The sequence below is a fragment of the Pangasianodon hypophthalmus genome, chromosome 19 (genome assembly GCF_027358585.1).
Source record: "Pangasianodon hypophthalmus isolate fPanHyp1 chromosome 19, fPanHyp1.pri, whole genome shotgun sequence".
NCBI lineage: Eukaryota > Metazoa > Chordata > Actinopteri > Siluriformes > Pangasiidae > Pangasianodon > Pangasianodon hypophthalmus.
This window is the reverse complement of record NC_069728.1, coordinates 8271847-8294298: the sequence shown is the minus strand read 5'-3', so window position 1 is coordinate 8294298 and position 22452 is coordinate 8271847. Positions and strand designations below refer to the sequence as shown.

The 22452-nt window shown below is 40.0% G+C and overlaps 2 protein-coding genes and 3 non-coding genes across 8 annotated transcripts in view; 1 reads left to right on the top strand and 4 right to left on the bottom strand.

Moving 5' to 3' along the window:
* Nucleotides 1–22452, bottom strand: part of brf1b (BRF1 RNA polymerase III transcription initiation factor subunit b) — a 62927-nt gene that overhangs the window by 40059 nt on the left and 416 nt on the right. For 2 of the 3 annotated variants that reach the window (XR_008305262.1, XM_026944507.3), the window contains exons 2-6: nucleotides 21531–21741; nucleotides 16637–16717; nucleotides 14375–14548; nucleotides 9849–9880; nucleotides 6888–6960 (exon numbers count right to left, since the gene is read on the bottom strand). Coding sequence is in view for 2 of the 3 variants with exons in the window: in XM_026944507.3 (XP_026800308.1) it covers nucleotides 6888–6960; nucleotides 9849–9880; nucleotides 14375–14548; nucleotides 16637–16717; nucleotides 21531–21714 (544 nt within the window). In the remaining variant the exon portion in view is untranslated. Of the gene's footprint in view, nucleotides 1–6887; nucleotides 6961–9848; nucleotides 9881–14374; nucleotides 14549–16636; nucleotides 16718–21530; nucleotides 21742–21879; nucleotides 21916–22452 lie in introns of all 3 variants that reach the window. The other variant, XM_026944508.3, reaches the window with a different exon arrangement.
* btbd6b (BTB (POZ) domain containing 6b) lies at nucleotides 1988–5668 on the top strand. 2 transcript variants are annotated; one of them, XM_026944511.3, is made up of 5 exons: nucleotides 1988–2132; nucleotides 3508–3802; nucleotides 3914–4004; nucleotides 4094–4212; nucleotides 4333–5668. In XM_026944511.3, the coding sequence occupies exons 2-5, from the start codon at nucleotides 3597–3599 to the stop codon at nucleotides 5363–5365; spliced, it is 1449 nt and encodes a 482-aa protein (XP_026800312.1). In that variant the 5' UTR covers nucleotides 1988–2132; nucleotides 3508–3596; the 3' UTR covers nucleotides 5366–5668. The 2 variants fall into 2 exon arrangements, with proteins under 2 accessions (XP_026800312.1, XP_026800310.1); XM_026944509.3 differs by lacking the exon at nucleotides 1988–2132 and having other exon boundaries at nucleotides 2156–3802.
* Nucleotides 19812–19883, bottom strand: trnaa-cgc (transfer RNA alanine (anticodon CGC)). Its single transcript has one exon. It is a non-coding gene; the product is annotated as a tRNA-Ala (tRNA).
* trnaa-ugc (transfer RNA alanine (anticodon UGC)) lies at nucleotides 20568–20639 on the bottom strand. Its single transcript has one exon. It is a non-coding gene; the product is annotated as a tRNA-Ala (tRNA).
* On the bottom strand, nucleotides 21049–21120 carry trnaa-ugc (transfer RNA alanine (anticodon UGC)). The gene has a single exon. It is a non-coding gene; the product is annotated as a tRNA-Ala (tRNA).

Below are 22452 nucleotides of genomic sequence, written 5' to 3'. Positions count from 1 at the left end.
AGTATGGAGCAAATTCCTGACATCCTAACTGCTCTCTGCAAGCTTATGTTGTTAAGTTATAGAAAGTTAGATTATGGCAAAGCCTGATTATGGCATGCTTTAAAGAAATTTGTGTCCTATGTTCACGTGCATGATCATGTCAGTCAAAGTCACTTGCATTCACATCCAAAAGATTGGAAATTATTTCAAATCCAATCCAATTTCAAGCCAATACCTATATTAAGTATAGAATATAAAAAAGAACTGGACATTTTGAACTAAAATGACCCTAATTAATATACTGGTTATGTTCCAAGTTTATGCAAGAGATTTTACTAAGCATGAGTGTAAACTATGTGAAATTTCCAGGGCTTGTCCCCTTATGCCTTAGAAAAACATGAAACATTTAAATGGTATTATTATGCTCCATATGGAAGCACCTTTATTAATCAGATTTATACCACAGCACTGTTGAATTCTCAAATCTGATTGGTCAGAAGGCTGTAATATTCGCACTGGCTGCAATGTAAAATCACAGGTTTATAGTAATGCATTCATGCTAATACATTACTGCTTCTGTAGTAACAACCACAGGGACTTGTATATAACCTAAGACTAATAATAAGCGGATTAAAAACATCTTGCTTTTTAACGAAAAAAAAAATATATATTTTTTACTGAGCATTTTGCAAAACCAGCCACAGTTCTTCTGGATACTTTGAATGTCACACTTGCTTCTTATTTTTGCAGCAAAACCCAGCAGCCTTCATTGTGTTTTTTTTGTCTGAAAAGTGGTCTTTTACGTAATAAAAAAGCTTTCTTTACTGACATACAAACACTTTTCAGTATCATTTAATTTTGTGCTGGTAAACTAATGTTTGGAAATCTAAAAAGTTTTTGTACTGAATCAATAATGTACAAATAAAATAAAAATCTATAAAAAAGTTTGTACTAAAAAAAATAGGGTGCCTAAGATTTGTGCACAGTACTATATATATATATATATATATATAAAGAGAGGCTGGTGGGAGTAACAAGTGTTTAAAGCTAATCTAAGTGATAACAGGAACAAACTTGTTTTGCTGATGTTTCAGAAGAGTAAATGTAAGTATAAACTAATAAAATGTATAACATGTTCTTTAATTGATAAAAATGTCATTGTTTGCATTGTTTTCCCTAAAACAACTTCAGGGTATTAACAGGAACAATCATCTGCATTACACCACTCTGTTGTTGATCATTTCCCTGCAGCAGCTTGTCCCATCATGTTTTACTCCTTACTTTTGTGAATCTAGTATTCAGACAAGGACATGAAACGTGCTACTTATAAACAACTACACTGCCTCTTCGTCAATCCAATAAATCATGACCAGTTTGCCTGTTGCACCGCCCTTTCCTGTAGGCTACTGTCATCCATATAATAATAAATAAATAAATAAATAAATAAATAAATAAATGGGGGGGGGGGGGTGACTTAGTGGTTAGCATGGTGACTTAGTGGTTAGCACTGTTGCCTCGCACCTCCGTTCTGTGTGTGTGGAGTTTGCATGTCCTCCCCATGCTACGGGGGTTTCCTCTGGGTACCCCGGTTTCCTCCCCCAGTCCAAAAACATGCATTGAGGGCTGACTGACTGGCATTTCCAAATTGTCCGTAGTGTGTGTGTGTGTGTGTGTGTGTGTGTGCGATTGTGCCCTGCGATGGGGTGGCACCCATGTGCCCCGAGTCCCCTCAGATTGGCTCCAGGTTACCCCACAACCCCGTGTAGGATAAGCAGTAAGGAAAATGGATGAATAAATAAATAACTAAATAAAGCAATGCAAATGCGTTTATGATTTCTTGAGAATGTTTGTGAAGATAAGGGCGTGATCTACAAGTCTGGCTGGCAAAACATTATTATCTACATCAGTGTATTTATGTTTAAAAGCTGCTTAACCCTGGCCATCTTTGGATACAGCGCTCCTGATGATCCATTTTGTAGCGCCGGGGCCCTCTGTTGGAAAGCCGGGAAAGCGAAGTGGGAACAGGACGGAAGCCCAACCCCCTCTCCCACAGCAAGCTCCGGATTTAACATGGCTCCTGGCTGCGATCGGGCGTCCACAGACCAAACCTGAATGCATTTCCTGATCACCTGGGCTTTGCTCTGTTTTCTAAGGTAACGCATTATAACGTGTACATGAGCATGCTTTCTCTAGGGCTGTTGTTGTGCTGAATCTGTCGCTCTGACTTCCGACTACAGTGTGTGTGTTACTGGAGTGTGTGTGTGTGTGTGTGTGTGTTACTGTGTTGAGGAGAGAAGCGAGCTCATCTCTGTGGTGCCACTTTATCCTTTTTTTCCACGGCGTGCTTCAGAAAGCTTATCTTTTCCGGAGCGGGAGGCATTACACTGATGTTTATGTACAGTACAGAGCGGGCTGTTTTATCTGATAGTTGGACAATCTAGTGCACTTCGCTGCAGATGTTTATTTCAGTGAACAAAATTATGAAGTGTCCGAATGTCGGGACTTCACAGGGAAGGTTAGCAAACTAAACAATTCAGCGTGTAGTTAAACTCCTGCTTGAGCGAATGTACACTGAGAATCACCCTTACACTGCTCCTGCATTGCTTTCTGACGCGATCAGCTGTTTAAAAGTAACTTAATAAATTGTCTTTTTTTTTTTTCCTGGAACAAAAACTGAAGCTCGCAAACAAACCAGTGCTGGTTAAATGAGCTGCATGTTTCTGGATTTGTTTATGCATTTCCGTCCTTTGTGTACATAATGCAGTGTATTTCTGATGTTTTATTTATTTATTTTTTTGATGATAACCTCGGCGTAAATGGTGACGTGCACCTACATTGTCAACAATCCCTCAAGGGTTAAAGGGTTGCGCTTGGAGAATATTATGGCGAAAGTGGGCGGGCGCTTCTGCTGGGGGCGGCGCTTCAGAGGTGCTGACGTACATCGCGTCCGAAAATCTCATTGGTCGGAACAGAACTGGGCGTCCGCTTTCGCTCCACAAAACGAGCTTTACTACACGGAGGAGAAATACTGAGGGACTGTAGAGATCAAGAGCTGCTCTCATTCACATTACCAACAACGATATGTTTATGTCAGCAGATGTGTCTGATGTGTCTGATGGCTGATGATGCGGTGATGATATGGCGAGCTCGCAGCACGATAAAGTCGGCATGGATGTGGATTTGATGGAGGGATGTTTTCTCAGTGGTCGAGGATGCGATGAGAGAGGGAAGAGTACTCGATTTGGAATTATGCATTACTGCACTGTTACTTCAGCTAGAGCAGTGTTATAACAGTGTTATAGCAGTGTTATGGCAGAGTTATAGCAGTGTTATGGCAGCACGCAGGCCACATGCACACTGAGACAAGGAACGGACGTGTAATTTCGAGTTAAATTACAGGGCTCAACTCACTACACCTGCCTTTCAATTACTCCACAGACTCGTGGATTTGTTCGCTGATGCCAACACCCCCGGACTGCCTGTATGGCCGGATCATGAAGTTGTTGACGTTTTTTCTTTTGCTTCCAGAGAGCCTCAAAAGGACTAGAAAAAGTGGGAAGCAGCCGGGCAAGTTGCCAGCATGCTATGAAATCGTGACTTTGTCCTTGAAGAAGAAGATGGCTGCAGAGCTGTACCCTGCCAGCATAAACACCAACCTACCGAACAGTAACAGCACGGCGGTGACACCTGCCAACAAAAAGACTATCGTCCAAGTGACCCAGACAGCAACCACTCCAACCGCCACCGCCGCACAGCAAAACATCAACAATAACAACGTCGAAACTGCCAGCTGGCAATCCACTCATCCCACACTTCGAGAGAGGTAAACCCACACCCAGCAGCTCGGTTTCTTTGACTTGTTCCTGCCTCAAAGTGTCAACTTTATGCAGCCTAACAGACGGATCTTTTTAACAACATAATCTCTTTTTTCCAGGAACGCTCTGATGTTCAATAACGAACTGATGGCAGATGTTCATTTTATTGTGGGTCGCCCTGGCGAGTCTCAAAAAGTTCCTGCGCACAAGGTGAATGTGGCATACTTGATCTTGATACTTGAAAAAAAGGGAAAGTATAATCTGTCTGGGTGATTTAATTCAGTGTTTTGTTCTTTCAGTATGTACTGGCGGTGGGGAGTTCTGTGTTTGGTGCCATGTTTTATGGGGATCTTGCTGAGGGCAAATCTGAGATTCATATTCCTGATGTGGAGCCTGCTGCTTTTTTAATCCTGTTGAAGTAAGCCCTTTAATGAATTTGAAATTGTTGTAGAAAGTTTGCTCTTTGAGGTTAAGTAAAAAGCCAGATTATTTTTTTCTTTAGCTTTGATCAAATCTGTTTCTGATCTTCTCCCTGCAGATACCTGTATAGCGATGAAATTGAACTGGAGGCAGACACAGTGCTGGCCACTCTGTATGCTGCCAAGAAGTATATTGTGCCTGCCTTGGCCAAGGCCTGCGTCAACTTTTTGGAGACCAGCCTGGAGGCCAAGAATGCCTGCGTACTGCTGTCTCAGAGCCGGCTTTTCGAGGAGCCTGAGCTCACACAGCGCTGCTGGGAAGTCATTGATGCCCAGGCTGAGCTGGCTCTCCGCTCAGAAGGCTTCTGTGAAATTGACTTGCAGACGTTGGAAATCATCCTGAAGCGGGAGACACTCAACACCAGGGAGGCTGTGGTCTTCCAGGCTGTCCTGGAATGGGCCGTGGCCGAATGCAAACGACAAGGACTTGGGCCAACAGCTCGCAACAAGAGGGCAGTGCTGGGCAAGGTCCTGTACTTGGTGCGCATCCCCACCATGACCCTGCAGGAGTTTGCAGATGGAGCGGCGCAGTCGGACGTGCTGACTCTGGAAGAGACTCATGACATTTTCCTGTGGTACACGGCGGCCAATAAGCCCAAGTTGGACTTCCCGTTGACGCAGAGGAAAGGACTGACACCGCAGCGCTGCCACCGCTTCCAGTCCTCGGCTTACCGCAGCAACCAGTGGCGCTACCGTGGACGCTGTGACAGCATCCAGTTTGCCGTGGACAAGCGAATCTTCATTGCTGGGCTTGGCCTGTATGGCTCCAGTGGCGGAAAAGCTGAGTACAGTGTTAAGATTGAACTGAAGCGCCAAGGAGTCATCTTGGCCCAGAATCTGACTAAGTTTGTTTCAGATGGTTCCAGCAGCACCTTCTCAGTGTGGTTTGAGCATCCAGTTCAGGTGGAGCAAGATGCTTTCTACACAGTCAGTGCTGTGCTGGATGGGAATGAGCTCAGCTACTTTGGGCAAGAGGGAATGACAGAAGTGCAGTGTGGGAAAGTGACCTTTCAGTTTCAGTGCTCTTCGGACAGTACGAATGGCACTGGTGTGCAGGGGGGTCAGATCCCAGAGCTGGTCTTCTACGCATGAAAGGTGTGACGACGGCGATACTGAAGTGCATTCCACCCACTGTATTAGATGCAATGAACACATGGGGGAGTACAGGGTCCCAAGACACTTTTGCCTTCTTATAAGTGTAGCAGTGGAGGACAGTTGAATGACAGCCTGTTTATAAAACAGACTCTTCTCTGACAAAGCTTGAGTGAAAGAATGCTCCTCTGCTTTATTTATTGAGAAAAGTATATTTGAATTAATTATTGATGCTGCAGCATGCAGACCTATAAATAAATAAATATATAAATAAATAAATCTATATATATATATATATATATATCAACAAAGAAATTGATGTATTGCACTCCTGGTGGCGTGTTACCACTAGTGTGTTTTTTTTTGTACATAACCTGAGTCTAATTTGTTTACAGCTTGATGAAATGTCTTGTATTAGTGTGCAGCTTACTAAACTGCAGATGATAAAAATTTTTGTGACTCAAACTGCAAAGTGGTCACCGTCCTTATTGTATTGTTGTTTTGTCTAATAACTGGAACATAAAAACCACCAGTCTGTACTGAGGGAGTCTGAAAACAGACGTAGACACATTAACATAAAAGATAGCTGTCATGTTAGGGTTCAGACAAACATTTTGGGCTTTGACACTGGTGTGTATAATATCCTTGTAAAAAAAAAAACACAGCAAACCTGAACTGTATTAAAAAGATAATGATTGCTCTGTAGCGCAGAAATATCTTCATAGACCACATTAGGAAACCGTTTTCCTTGCCAGGCTGCAGGGGCAACTGAATGGGGAGATTGTTTGAATTGAGCCCAAAGAATTTGCTGCGCTGTCGTTTGCATTCTAATTGAGGATTTGGTGAACGCACAGCAGATGCAAGATGGTAAAATGGCAGATTTTTTGACAGACAAGCAGCTGAATATGAAATCAGAACACATGGAAAGTGTTTAATCAGTCTGGTAGCTGAAATTTCACCATGTGCATTAATATGAAGATTGATATTTGGACAAAATTTTGCTATGCTTACTTTGATATATCGAAGGAACAAAAGACATGTTTTATCTCCTCTGTAAGAAGAGAAGCAAAAAAAAAAAAAAAGCTTGGTTCAGAATGAGTATATGATGGAACTGAATTGATTTAAGATATGATGGTGCCCCCTATGTACCTCAAGCCAGACTGCAACTCTGTGTGTATGTGCTCTTCTTTTAAACAGATAGGTAATTAATTTTCAGTCGTTAGCCTAATATGGTGAAGTTAAAGGAGTTGTATTAAGGTCTGTGCAGTGATCCGTGCAGAGAATAGTACTACTATTAACTAACTCAAGTCAGATTAGTATAACATGTTCCAGGCAGTTAGCAGCAAAACCACTGTATTGTGATACACTTTCCCTAACAAGTCAAAATATATATTTTATATATACTATACACAGTTATGGACATACAGTATATAGTATTTCTCTCACCATAAGACTGGATATATAATTTATTTATTAAAAGAACCACCTCCTCTGCAGTGAGTAAAATAAAATACAACTTTACCGACAGCAGGCGCGTTAATGCAGAGTTCTCTGGCCAACAGCAGAAAAGTCTTTCCCAGGATATACACGTTCACCTGAGGAAAATATACGGAGCATATTCAGCCTTTATAGACATAATTACAAAGGTTTTAGATAATATACCTGTACATTTATTTCAGAGATCTAAGTATGCATGACTGTGATATGAACATAGTAGCTTATTGTTCAGTGTTCCAATTCTTTCATTTACTGCTTAACCCATAATAGGGTTTTTATTGCACTGTAGACCATTATATGCACACTGTGAACTACGTTCACTTTCTCTGGCAATGTTTAGAGCACTTTGGGCATTGCAGTAAAGTACAGAGGTCAAGCCCTTAGCAGCAGGTCTCTAGTTAGCATGGCAGGCCCAGCAGGGTGTGGTGTGTCTCAAAGCTGGGTGTGGCTGCACTTGCTAAGGATTCATTTCATATTTCAGCCTTGCTGTGACCCACCCTCTTAACATCCCTTCAGTGCCAGACAGGGTTCAAGGGTCCATACTCCCAGGACAGCTGGGGGAGTAAAAATAAGTGCAGCACCAGCTGTGTAGCCCTGAAATGCCTCCCCCTGGAACCACTGCCGGGCTGTACAGTGCACAGTGCACACAGGACTGATTCGACAACCAGGCATTCGTTATTACAAGTACAGTTTATTTATAGTCTAAAAACAAACTGTAAGATCAAATAGTTGCTTGCCAAATCAATTCTGTGTGCAATATTCCTTGCACAGCTTTAACAGCAGATGAAATATTGAATTTTTAAATACTGTTCCTCAAAAATAGTTTTCTGCTAAAACTCAGGAAAAGCAGTCAACAAGCACTCAACATATGTGGGAGCTTTGTAAAAGCTTGCCAGGTGGCTACATGAATGGAAACAGTGTGCATAGCTGCCATCAACAACAGTTTTTTATTTATTTTTGGTTGCAGATTAATTCCATATTCCTTTTTTTAGTTTGGTGTCTTGACTACTATTCTAAATTTCAATATAGAAAGTAAAAACATTCGATGTGTGGGTGCATAGATGCATCAATTTGTCACCCGTCACCCATTAATATGTGATGAATATGAGATGATAGATGAGAATTTCAGCTTTCATTTCCTCATATTTACATCTAGATGTGTTAAACAACTTGGCACCTTTTGTGCCAGACCACCCAGTTTTTACACGAGCAAAAGTATTGGAACAGAGAGTCTTAAAGTAAATAACAGTTAATATTTGGTTGCATGTCCCTTGCTTCAATAACTGCATCAAGTCGGTGACCCTCTGACATCAACAAACTGATGCACTCTTCTTATGTGATGCTTTTCCAGGCTTGTACCACAGCTTCTTTCAGCTGCTGTTTGTTTTGGGAGGTTTCTCCCTTCAGTCTCTTCTTCAGGAGGTGAAATGCACGCTCAGATGGGTCAAGGTCTGGTGATTGATTTGGCCAGTCTAAAACCTTCCACTTTTTTCCCCTGATGAAGTCCTTTGTTGTGTTAGCAGTGTGTTTTGGGTCATTGTCTTGCTGCATGATGAAGGTTCCTCCCAATTAGATTGGATGCATTTCTCTGTAAATTGGCAGGCAGAATATTTCTATAAACTTCTGAACTCATTCTGCTGCTACCATCATGAGTTTCATCATCAATAAAGATTAGTGAGTCCATTCCAGAAGCCATGACACTTCTTCCACCATGCTTGACTGATGAGCTCGTATGTTTTGGATCATGAGTAGATCCTTTCTTTCTCCACAGTTTGGCCTTTCCTTCACATTGGTAGAGGTTAATCATTTTTCCAGAACTTTTCTGGCTCATCTCTGTATTTCTTTGTGAATTCATATCAGACCTTCTGATTCTTACTGCTGATTAGTGGTTTGCATCTTGTGGTATGGCCTCTATATTTCTGCTCTCAAAGTCTTCTTCATACAGTGGATTGTGATACCTTCACCCCTGCCCTGTGGAGGTTGGTGATGTCACTGACTGTTGGTTTTGGATTTTTCTTTGCAGCTTTCACAATGTTTCTGTTATCAACTGCTGTTGTTTTCCATGGCCAACCTGTTCGATGTCTGGTTGTTGGTACATCAGTGGTTTCTTTGTTTTTGAGGACATTCCAAGTTGTTGTATTTGGTATGCCCATTGCTTTATGGGATGGCTCTGATCGATTTTCACCCTTTTCTCAGCTTCAAAATTTTTTCTCCCACAGACAGATCTCTGTCTTCATGTTGGTTTATCCTTTTTAACAACGAATACATTCTTCACAGGTGAAACCGGGGCTCAAACATTAGATATTCAGAGCTATTAATTCTTTAAACAATCAATCTAACAGGGCACACCTTGGCAACAAGAAACAAATGTCGGTCACATGTTCCAATATTTCTGATCATTCGAACAGATGGGTTGGTTCAAACAAAAGGTGCCATGTTCAGCTTTCATTTCCTGATATTTACATTTAGTTGTTTAACACATCTAGATGTAAATATCAGGAAATGAAAGCTGAAATTCTGATCTATTATCTCATATTCATCTTTTGATAGCAAAAACAAAATAACTGGCCTTGCCGTACCAATACTTTCGGAGGAGACTGTATATACAATATATGTGTGTGTGTGTGTGTGTGTATATATATATATATATACACACATATATATATATATATTGGTCTCAATAATAAGGCAAAAAAATATTTAATATGAAAAGATGTCATCTAGTCCATATATCAAGAAGGACAATAATATGCTTGGACATGCAGCATTTCAGTGAGCCACATTTAATTAGCCCATTTTTCAGACAATATACCAAATTATGTTAGGATACTGTGAAAGGTATATAATCATTGCTTGTGTTTGCACTTCATAATCTTGTAATGTGTGCTAAAATATCAGAATGTGTATCAGCTGCATGACCATATCCCTGAGTCTAATCTGATTTTGATTCAGTTCATTAAAGGCTTATAAAAATGTGAAAGCCAACCTGTAAGAGATCGCTCAGGTCCAGGAGCATGTCTGCAGGTGAGTTAAGGAAGAATAAAAAACAACTACTTCAAACATGAGGAGACATGCAGTGTTCCTGATCAAGAGACAGGGCTGACAAGTTTTATTCCTTTAAAATGTCTTCACTGCCTGTCTTTACCCAGTCATTAGTGCAAATCTGTGACAATTAAGTGATTTTGTTAATTGTCACATTAGATTAAGCTGTTATTTAGTTTAATCTTTTCTAAATCACCACCGCACCCTCTGAGGCCTGAGGCAAAATTTGATTCTTACAGTGAGGAAGGATTGTCCCTACCCATCTGCCCCAGTTCACCTGACCTGCATACATAAAAACATACATACACCTGTGGCATGTCTCCATGGTAACTAATGCCCTCTAAGGACATTAGGGAGAGATTAGTACCACTGAAAGGGAAAGGCTAATCCTGACTTATCAAGAAATAGTGAAGGTGATCAGTCTAAGGGCTGTAATTACACTGGTGATCTTGATAAGGATAACACATTACTGCAGTAGGGTGTTGTTTAGAGCTACCAATGGAAATCTGCGTAATGTTTAGGCAAATACAGGGAGTTAGATACCCTTTGCAGAGTTTAGATATGGGTTTGGACTTATCAGCTATTTATGCACAGTAAAGTTGGAAATGCAACCGTGGCCTGTGCTAAAGCTGTGCTTAGCTGAGGTTAAGCCATTCTCTTGAATGAGCCCTTCCCAGGCCTCAGGGGCAGGCAGCCTCACCCGATGTAAACAAATCCAGCTCTCTGTTTCATCACAACAGTTCAGGGACCAGGGTGGGACAGAGATACAGGGCATTGCGTGCATATGAACATGTGCATGTGTGTGATGTAACACTGAGCAGGTGTGCAGCGGAAGAATAGAAAGGCTTGTTGTCATTGTGAAAAAACTGAAAGGCTATCCAAAAAAAGAAAGGCAGTTCTACTCTAGAAAATGAAGCAAACTGGATATATGGAGGATGATCTTCCTGACTAGAGGCCATCAGTTAGACATTATTCTCTGCTTTATACTATAACTCACAGGCACCAAAAAAGGTTACAAAGTCTTACAAAGTGGAGCTCAAAGGTTTGCACCCTCCATGGTTTATAGGTGGAGGAAAAGATGTATCTCTATTTTAAAAAGTATTTTGAGAAGTAAAAAGGAAAATGTAGCTGGTTCCTGCAACAAAACAACAATTCAGGAAAACAGCTTAAAAAGAGGAACCAACAGAGGTCAAGGTTTTGTTATGCCACTCTCAGTCACCAGAGCTGATATGAAAAAGGCATTGTATGACATTTGGCAAAGAGTTACAACAGATATGAGAGAAAAATTAGACAGGACAAGCAAGTGAGAGGATCCAAAAGCCACTCAGCATGTAAAGTAGACTATGCAAAGAGGTTTGAGACAGTTATTGGTGGGCATACAAGTTATTAGAGGATCTGTATATCACATTTAGAAAGGAAGTTGCAAACTTCCTTTTGGAAACTAAAATCATTCATTAATATGTTAACATATGTTATCTGATGCTTTACTGGAGGGCACTGGAGGGAGGTAGACGTCAGTGTTTTACCTGCACTATTACACCTGATTCTATTTCTGAAGGGTGTAATAATTATCTAGTGACTGACAAAACACACAGAAGCACTCCATCATCTGGTCAAAAAAGACAAACAGAATACCACAGACCAAAGGTACAGTACAGCATACTTGAATTCTTGATTCCGATTGGTCAGCAGAAGTAGATTAATTTTCCCTACCAGCATGGTTCAGACAGTCTTTCTAAGACAGAGATATATTTGCAGGTTTGTGTTAATGTGCTATTTCTAATACAGTATGTTACCTTTTCTATAGTACAGTTACACAGGGCCTTGTATAGTGGACTCTCCACATGAATGGATTTAAAGATGTTTGTGATTGTGGATATGGTGACGTTTTCTTTTAGGAGACATTTATTTACCATTTTTGGAAGGAGTTTCCAGTGTCAGTGCTTTTTTAAAAGACAGAGGTAAAACTGTAACTATGAGTTCTTGAACACAGCATAGTCTCCAGGGCAGAGGACTTTGCAGTTTCTTGGGATGATAGGCTATAATTTTTAGGATAAACAGGGAATGACCTGTTTATAGCTGTTATACGGATTTCTGGGTTTTTTGTGGATGTCCTATAACATTAAACCTAACTATAAATGGATAAAAATTATGATATGTCATTCATTAATAAATTTTAAAAATTGTAATTGTTGGCAAATTGCTGTCATATAAGAGAAATAAAACTTTTCAGCACATGCTGTTAAAAGAAAATAATCAGCTTTGTGTGGTGGTAACAAAAAGGCTACATCACACCACATTATTATTGTGGATTATTTTCCTGTAACAGCATACTGTGAAGTGTTTTATTCCTTACTTAACTGTTAAAAACTTTGGATGTTGTAACTCTGTGGTGCATCAGAGAGAAGACCACCACTGTGATCATTCCTGAGAGGAAAGAGAGTTCTGAAACTGAGCAGATGGTCTGTTCATCATATTTTACTCAGCAGAACGACTCAGAATAGTCATAATCCTGTCGCACTCATCCCACAAGCTCTCCATACGACATATTGTGCCGTTGTTTTTATCAACGGCACATCTCCCTATATCATTAAAGGATTATACCAGTGTTGTTCAAACTAATCTCTATTTATTGCATCTGTAGTGTATTTGCAATTACCACAGACAATAATTTTGACGTTTCCATGTACTGATAAAAGAAAAATAAACCTGCTTACTTGAAACTCAATTACAGTGAAAGCCTGAGGGCAGATGGTGCAGTCTATGAATTTTCACATAAAACACTTTATTATACAACACCCATATATCATTCAAAGTTATTGGTAACTTAAGACTTAACTTAAATCTAATTTAAGAGTAAAGAATTGGCTGTTATGAATTACCAACATAGTCAGTGTGGATCTAATTAAACATAGAAGTGTTTCATTTTCCACCTGACCGCGCATGGATACAACAAAATCTTAGGTATTGCTATTCTACTACTACAGCACAGACGTCAAAGCTGGGGCCTGCAGGACAAACACACTCCGGTGCTTCGTTTCATTTAGCCTGCTCAAAAAATCATTTCGAAACATTTTCACATTATCTAGAATTTACACCAGACCCACGGTGTAGCAAACACCCATGTGGGCTCACATTTCAGTGGGCTGGAATGCTGGTATAAAAAAAATCAGCACCTGTCTGCTACATTTGATGCATGTTAGATCTGCTTCTAATAAAATATTCAAAGGTGCTGGCCTTTAGTGTAATTCAATTACCGTCTTGAAACTCCAAAATGTATCACCTAGTGTAGAGACCAAAAAAGTTGACGGAGTTCAAAGACAAGAAAGACAGGAGACTAAAGACAGGTTACACTATATGGCCAAAAGTTTGTGGACACCTGACCATCACACTGACATATGCTTGCTGAACATCCCATTGGCTCTGATGTTGGGCAAGGAGGCCTGGCATGCACTCGGCATTCTAGTTCATCCAACACAATGGTGTTCAGTGAGGTTGAGCTCAGGGCTCTGTGCAGGCCAATTGAGGTCTTCCACTCCAACCTTGGCAAGCCATCTTCATGGAGCTTGCTTTGCGCACAGGGGCATTGTCATGCTAGAATTTGTTTGGGCCTCATAGTTCCAGTGAAGGGAAACTGTAATGTTACAGCATACAAAGACATTCTAGACAATTGTGTGCTTCCAACTTTGTGATAACAGTTTGAGGAAGAATCACATATGGGTGTGATGGTCAGGTGTCCACAAACTTTCGGCTATATAGTGTATGTTCTTAGCAACATCTTTTCTCTTTCTTACTGTAATATATTTTCAATATTTGGACATCGCATATATAATTTAAAAAACTGTAATTAGGTTAACACATGTTATCAGCTAAAGCCTAATAATGCATAGACCTACAGAATAGTTTCTGGTGGCCCTTCTTTTTCCTAGAAAACATCCTATTCTACTGTCAGAACCTAGGTTATTGGTGTTAATTAACAGAATATATAAAATGTTCAAAAATTAATAGCCTCAGATTATGGCCTTTCAAGGGCTCACAAAAATGCTGATGTGGTCCTGGCAGAATCTGAGTTTATATACCCTTGTGTTACAGATCTTTTAAGTTTGATAAAACTACATAAGGGAAGCTTGGGTAAAACATTCTCTCATGTCTCATGAATACATGTAGTGACATATTTTAAACCTTTATTAATTGAATTTGAAAATTGCCCTCAGGGTTCCTTTACACAGCAAGTACGTTTCAGTTCAATGGATTTTCAGGTCATACACTACAGATGGAGTGTTTATGTTGAAAAGCACTTTAAGTGGTGTATCCGTGTCCTGCTGTTGTTTTCTATGATAAGGCTTTGAAAGAAAATTGGGAAGTCATAGATGTAAACCTCTTGCTCGAAACATGGTAGCTATGAATGCAATTTTGCTCATGAAATATGATTAGAATGAAAAATAAAAATCATGGCATGAATAAGGATACGGGGAGTGCCCTCTGTCCGGCACACCAGATAGAGGCAGGCAGCTATGACGTGGGCCATCTTGCGCCCTCTTGTCAAATGCTTGCTCACCACCATCTTAAAGAAGTTGAAGGCTGTGTCTAGGCAGTGCTGGTTCAGCTGCAGCTGGCTGCCCAGGCTGTGTATTTGCCGTTTCCCTAGAGACAAGATACACGCATGTACATGAGTTTAGTCAGACACACACATACGCACTGAAGCATGACTTCACATGCAGGTGTTTAGTTTTCCAGTAGCACTGATGTCATGAGAATGGTGCACATCTAGACAGGCTCCCCGAGCCTCTCTGAGCAGAGAGACAGCTGTTTTAGTCCCTGGAGTGGGACCATCTGCAAACTTGTCTCGCTTTCTCTCAAGATATTCGTGCATTTGCTCTCACACTCACCACACCAAGCTGTAATTGATTTGACATGTCTAATATATCAGTCCACAGTAATCCCATAGTATGGTGGTGTGTGTTTAGTTTATTGAAATTAGCATTTAAACGTATGGTGCACAATCTGGTCAGTAATTCGATTTGCATATGTTTCTTCCAAAACACACATAAGCACTCTGGTGCTAGACCTCTAAAGCATCTGTCCCTGGTAGTAGGAATCAGGTATCATACTCGAGCATTAAAGCAGATGCGGAATGGACAGAGACAGATGAAGAGGTGGAATCCATGCCTCAGCTCCCCAGTGTAGCATCAACGTGCCAAACACCAAAAATAACTCAGAATGCTTTGAAGAGCATAATCCCTCTATTCTGCAGCCACTGTTTGCTGACCCCATCCTCTCGTGTGTTCACACTTCTCGGGCCAGCCAGAGCACTGAGTGATTTTCATGCTGCACGTGCCACAGGATTAGCGGGCTCGGCTGCTGCAACCTGGAAACATGTGAACGTAGCAGGAGGATTACATCACCACAATGGAGTAAATTTGGCTTCCTGGCTGGACCCTGGCCATTGCTCTCTCTCTCTCTCTCTCTCACTGAGTTTCTTAGTGGAGCAAAATTCTCAGTCATTAGACTAAATATAACTTAAATCTTATGTAATAAATATCAGCTATGAATTTGGCATGCACCTAGGGGAAAGATTTGTCAGGTTCTCATTAGCATTTGACTGTCTTAGAAAGGCCCAGTTGTATATATAAATATATGCATAGATTTTGCAATAAGTTTAGGGTTGTTTTCCTGTTGGAAGGTGAATCTCTGCCCTAGTCTTAGGTCTCTTGCAGACTAGAACAGGTTTTCTTCCAGGATTGTACTGTATTTTGCTTAATCCATCTTGGCCTCAACCTTGACCTGTGTCCCAGGCCCTGTTGATGAAAAGCATTCCCACAACACCACCACAATGGGGATGGTGTTCTCAAGGTGATTGGCAGTGTTTGGTTTCCAAGAACAAAAAGTTCAATTTTTGTCTCATCAGACCAGAGAACCTTTTTTTTTCCACTGAGTGTCCAACAAGCCTTTTTGGCAAACTCTAATTAGGAGTCATATTTTTTTAACAATGGCTTTCCTCTTGCCATTCTCCCACCAAGCCCAGTTTTTTTGGAGTGTCTAGGCTGTTAACAGCTTCTCCCATCTGAGCTGTGGATCTCTCCAGAGACTGCAGAGTTACACTTGACCTCTTGGTTGTTTCGCTGATGTCTAATGTACTCCTTACCCGGTCACTGACTTTTGGTGAATGGCCTACCCAAGATCACAGCTGTGCTATATTCTTTCCATTTTTTCATAATGGATTGAACGGTGATGTTCAAAGTATGGGATGTTTTTATAGCCAAAACCAGGTATATTTATGTTGAGATCATGTGACACATTCATTGCTCACAGGTGAATTCCATTCAATTTATTAGGTGTCTTCTAGCAATTAGTTGCAAAATAACTAATTTAGGGGTCTCACAGAGGTGAATACTTGTGCAGTCAAAACTTTAATGTTTTTTATTTGTAAATAATGTTGCAAACTTTATTGATTATTTTACACTAACTTCAATATGATGGGCTATTTTAATAAGCAAGTAATCACAATTAAACTCATTTCAGATCCAGGTGAAACACTACAAAATGTACAAAGGGGTGAATACTTCTGCATGGCACTATAGGTAAATATATTAGCACAGTATAATATAGTAGGAAATAGTAGGAAATGTAATTTATAGAAAGAAATCAGCATGAAATCTGTATAATGAGGTAAAAAGCCAATCTAAAACAGTAAGAGTATTGGTCCTGAGTACTAAAGGACTAAATGCTCACCATTCTGAAGTGTCTGAGCACGTGACTCCTTCCCAAGACTTGTGTGGAAGCCGCTTCCAAGCACTGGGGCCTTTGCAGGACCTGCAGTGGAAAATTGCACAAAAACATATGTCCTGATTTATCAGAGAGCAATTCAAGCCACTTCCAGAAGCAGGGCCACCTGCCTGTCATTATTTAGACTGTGGGTTTTCATTCACTTCAACACAAACACAGGGAGTGATTATTATTCACAAAAAGACATCCTAAAACATGTCGATCAGGGTTTTTAAGGATTCAGATTGTATGTGTTCAGGTTAGACTGCAATCATGAGCCAGTCACTCAACAACACAAAGCATAGAGTTAACTGGGCTGTGCTTTTGCACTGACTCCATCTGGTGGATCTCAGCAGGAAAAGCTGAGAGATATTCTAACTCTGCCTCCTAATGGTTACTGATCAAACCTGCAGACATTTCCAACCAAATCTCCAACACCTAACACCACTGAACTACAACCATAACTACGCCAGCTCCAGCTCCATATAGGTCACACTGACAAGGGGCCTGTTTTCTCTCTCACTGAAATCCAGCCAATTCTTATAAATGCTGGAAATTTTTTTTATGCATAGCAGAACCTTGATTTATACATGTTGATCATTGGCGTAAAAAAGGCTTCTGTTCTGAATACTGTAACTTAAAGTAACATACCCTTATTGACAATTAATCAGTGAACATTCGTGACAGAGAAAATAGGGGACATGGTTTAGTTTTAAAAAAATAAATAACATTAATAAAGTACAATTCCAGGCTATCCAAATTATACCACTAATGTACACATTTTGTCCAATAGGTGTCAGTTACTATGCAAATTTAATAGCTACCCCAACACAGAAAACTAGTACTGCAGCCATGGTGGATAATTACATCGGGAGAGCATAAGGTGAACCGTGTTCACAAGGAAACCAGCTACTTACAGAATAAATGTCAGTACGTAAAGACATGACTGAAGACATGGTTAATTTACCAATGTACAAATCAGCCACTCTACTTATTAAGCTGGAGACCAGCTTAATCTTTGATGAGTTTGATATTAAATTGCCTTAATTTGCTGATATTAATGCCTAAAGCGGATGCTGATGATGATGACGCTGAGCCTTAGGTAATTTCCCAATCTTTACATGAGTGCAAGGATTTACAGAAAATACCAAGAAAGTAAATTAAAAAACACATGATATGGATAAAACAGCAAATAAAAACCTCTTGTGAGTGCTAAAGAACACTCATATTAGTCAGGGTATAGCTGTCACAAACGGTGCTTTATTATAATCACTAACAGTAATCATAATAATAATAATAATAATAATAATAATAATAATAAGTTAAAGAGACAGAAGGAAAAAGCCTTGCCCAAGAGCAAAAGGAGTCTCTGTGGTATGCTTACTCTATTAGTGCTGCCAACCATAACATTACCTTTTCATTAGCAACACCAAATACATGTACATCGACAGAACTGTTGACCTAAGTAATATTTAATGTGGATCAATATGCTGTACAACAAGAGATGCGAGGCAAGTAATTGGCTTTACTCCAATACACCAATTAACAATAACTGTGCAAATCCGCAATAACACAACGAAATGAAGATAAAGGGAATTTCAAAGGTTTTGTATATAATGCTGCTCTGTAGAACCAGCCTGCAACGGGATCTTGCTAAGCACACAAAGATACAGGAAAAATACTAATGATACTGTGTTAATGCCACCGCTGACTACAGAGTTAGTCTGTTACAATATAAAATCATTTATCTACATATGGCATTACTGGACAATGTCATTTAACTGCTGCATAACTGGTGGAATGTCATGATGCTAAAGGATCAGCTCCAGTGGACTACTGAGAGTTAAGATTCTGATATTTATGAAACTATGCAAATATTCTGTAAGACAGAATTGGTATACTCCTTCACAACCGTTTTTTCTGTCTCATCTTTAACCAGACAAACCAAAATACACTTTGCAATGCTTCTGAAAATTTTTTTTTAAATAAAATATGGAATTTACTTTTTTTTGCTTTTAATTCATGACTTGTAGCAACTTGTCCCTTATGTCTTGTACTCAAACCATAGCCACAGATTATTACTAAGGTTAAAGGCTATTAAATAGAAGTGGACCATGATTCGGTCGCCTATATATGTCACTGAGCTTTGCTGCTCAGTCATTTTGTTTAAGAATTTGTATAAGAAATGGGATAGCTAAAAATCTGAGCTTGCTTTAAACATGTAACAGGGAGGTATTATTGTGTAATAAATTATAAGAGCCTGTTGTTTTCCAATATACAAATATATACTGTTATTGCACTGATGAATCAGGGAGGGGGGTTGGCACATGTAGAGATGGTTGAGTTTAAAATTTGCATATTCATAGAATCTGTTTTTCTTCATGAAGGTAAAATTGTAAGCTATTCTGTAATTTTTGTGTTTTCTATTGACACTTCTTTGCAACTGCCACATCAAGCAATTTTATTATTCAAAATAAAAAATAATGTGGTCTTCAAAAGCAAAATAAATATTGTTTACCACTTGTGAGCTTCATTAAATTTAATTTTCAGTTCAGGACTGGTTTATTGAGATGGTTTTATAATTAAGCAATATGACACAAGCCGTAATTCGGCCATAGGCACGAGTGCTGTGGGTAATCATAGCTGTGCTGATATTCACTACAACAACACGACTGCACGTGATATTGCTTTTATACAACAGTTCTATAGACAAGAATATCAAGGTTTGGGTTTTTTTTGCTCTGTGAGAATAGTTCCTAAAGGAGCCACAGACACAGACTGACTGACATCCTGTAGTAAGTGTTATAACGATTTCCATGTAACGTACTGTTGCTAAAATTTTACGTAGTGAACACAGACAAGTGGAGTGATACGGATATTGAAATGCCCCAGTGCTGTTATACTAAATGTCAGCACTCTTGGAACACTGCCAATCAAATTAGTGGACCAGAACTAAGTGTTGTATTTGATCTCCTTTCATTACCTGAATTAGAGTTGAGACAGGACACCACTGAGCAGTTGAAAGTTAAAGGTCTTGGACAAGGAGACAGTGGCAGCTTGGTGGTTTTGGGATTCAAATTCACAACCTCCTGAACAGCAGGTCAATGCCTTAACCACTGAGTTACCCTTAAAAGCTCACAGATGGAGATGCAGGGGATTGAACCCTGGACCTCATACATGCGAAGCATGCGCTCTACCACTGAGCTACATCCCCAGCTGTATAGAATATATTATACCATAGTGTTGTTGAATTGTCAAACCTGTAACTGCAGCTCTGACAGTAGTGCTGACTGCAAGGCACTACAAAACAAAACTCAAACAAAACAAAAAAGTGTAGCTTATAACCCTATCATTGGTAAACAAGCTTTTTTAACAGCCAGTGTCAGTACCTGTTCTCAACTAGTTGGCTGCATTGTGTCAGTGAGGAGACTATGTTTTCTAGAACAAAGAATTAAGACTTTGTGCTTGCGAAAAGAAAAGACAACACTATTACACACTAACACAACATTATTTTTACAAACTCTTTGTCGAGACCAAGACCATTTTTAGCAAGACGAAGACTGAGACGAACACACTGTGTTTCGTAGCAATGCCACACCAAATTAGCAAAATCTGTACAATCTGCACAATAGACAAAAGATTTCACATAATTGAGTAACCAGCACTAGTGTTTTTACTGGACACATGCAAGCCCAAAGTACTTCATACTCCAATCAAATTAGTGGACCAGAACTAACTGTTGTAATTTACCTCATTTCATTACCTGAATTACAGTTGAGACAGGACACCACTGAGCAGTTGAAAGTTAAAGGTCTTGACCAAGGAGCCAACACTGGCAGCTTGGTGGTTTTGGGATTTAAATTCACAACCTTCTGAGATACCCTTAAAAGCTCACAGATGGAGATGCAGGGGATTGAACCCTGGACCTCATACATGCAAAGCATGCGCTCTACCACTGAGCTACATCCCCGGTTATGCAGAAAGCCGACAAGCACTTCCTTCACCTTCCTGAATGGAACATATCATAACATGGACAGCAAGGCAAGGCACTACAAAACAAGATTCAAACAAACAAACAAACAAAAAAAACTCACTACCAACAAAAAAGTGCAGCTTATCACCCTATCATTGGTAAACAAGTTTTTTAACAGCCAGTGTCAGTACCTGTTCTCAACTAGTAGGCTACATTGTGTCAGTGAGGAGACTATGTTTTCTAGAACAAAGAATTATGTCTTGTCAGAAAAGAAAACGCCAGCCCAAAGTACTTCATACTCCAATAAAACTAGCAGACCAGAACTAATTGCTGTAATCTGAATTCACAACATTCGGATCAGCAGGCCAATGCCTTAACCACTGAGTTACCCTTAAAAGGGCACACATGGAGATGCAGGGGATTGAACCCTGGACCTCATACATGCAAAGCATGCGCTCTACCACTGAGCTACATCCCCAGTTGTCCAGAAAGCTGACTAGCACTAAGTTTGCACTACAATGCAAAACACAGGTTCATATTTAAGTTACCATTATCATACCAAAGCTTTGTAACAGTCAGAAATAAAGCTGTCAGTTTTGATCTTCTGACAGGGAAGTTTTCAGGACAGAGGGCTTTGCAGTGTTTTGGTAACATGACAAGCTGCATCTTTGTCGTGAGAGAGAAAAAAGTGAGGCTGGAGAGGGAACGATGTGGTGTTCGTTAATTAATAAAAATTTGTAATCATATGGAGGGATGTTCTGTTATTGGAAAATAATCATCTTCAGGGTGGTAACAGGCTTTTCACATTGAGATACATCACAGCACCCCTTTGTTGATTATTTCCCTGTAATAATGTGTTTTATTTCAAGACATCAAGCAGCAACGTACCATCAGCAGACACAAACTGTCCGATAGCAGACGCGCCTCCTCCACTGTTCTCCACAAACTGCACCTCAGACACGATGATGTTGTCCTCAAGCACAGAGCCGCAGGCGGTGCACACAGCACTTCCACGCGCCTGGTCTATATCAATATCCGCTCCACCACAGTTCTTACACTGCCTAGCACTCATCCTGACTCCGAGGAGATGCTGGTACACCTGAGAAGGAAGCAAAGTAGCTGTTAAAGTCGCAGTTTAGAGCTATGTACTTCCGAATCACAGATTTTCTGTTGTATATTTGACAAAATATGATTATTATAGATTTGGGAACACATAAAAGTTACAAGCTGCACTTACTATCTAAGTAGATACACACAGTGGCTGTGGGCTGTCCTGTTAGTTAAGATAATATAAATGTTAGATAATGTTTGGAACGGATGTGTCAACTTAAATCTTCTATCTGATAATATCAAAAGCTAAGGAGTGGAAAATGTCCTTAATAATCTGATACTGATATCTAATAACAAAGACTATATCGACTTGGTGCTTCCTTTGCTTTTCCTTTCTCAAACAGAAAGCCACCTGTCAACTAATAGCATTTAAGGGTAACACAGTAAAACAATAGAAAACTTCTAAAGCCAACAAACCAGACTTCCACGTTAAGCTTCATGTTTAAACCCGACATGTCGCTCCCGCGGCTCGAACCCGCGACTCGACGCTCTCTACAACACAGGAAGCTGCTCTGTCCCGCTCAGCTACGGGACACACTATGTGTCTCACCATCTGCTACACTAAAGTGTTAGGACTCGTCCTGACCCCGTGTATACACTCATACACTTCATGCCCATTAGTATGATTTATTATTGAATATTAGGACCCATTTATAAGTTTATTTCTGACCACTGCTGCGTGTGCTTTACTATTAGCAGT

Coding starts and splice junctions, on each gene's coding strand:
- btbd6b (XM_026944509.3), top strand. CDS start 3,438: ATGCCAACACCCCCGGACTGCCTGTATGGCCGGATCATGAAGTTGTTG. Junction 3,803..3,913: donor CATCCCACACTTCGAGAGAG/GTAAACCCACAC, acceptor TCTTTTTTCCAG/GAACGCTCTGATGTTCAATA. Junction 4,213..4,332: donor GCTTTTTTAATCCTGTTGAA/GTAAGCCCTTTA, acceptor TTCTCCCTGCAG/ATACCTGTATAGCGATGAAA.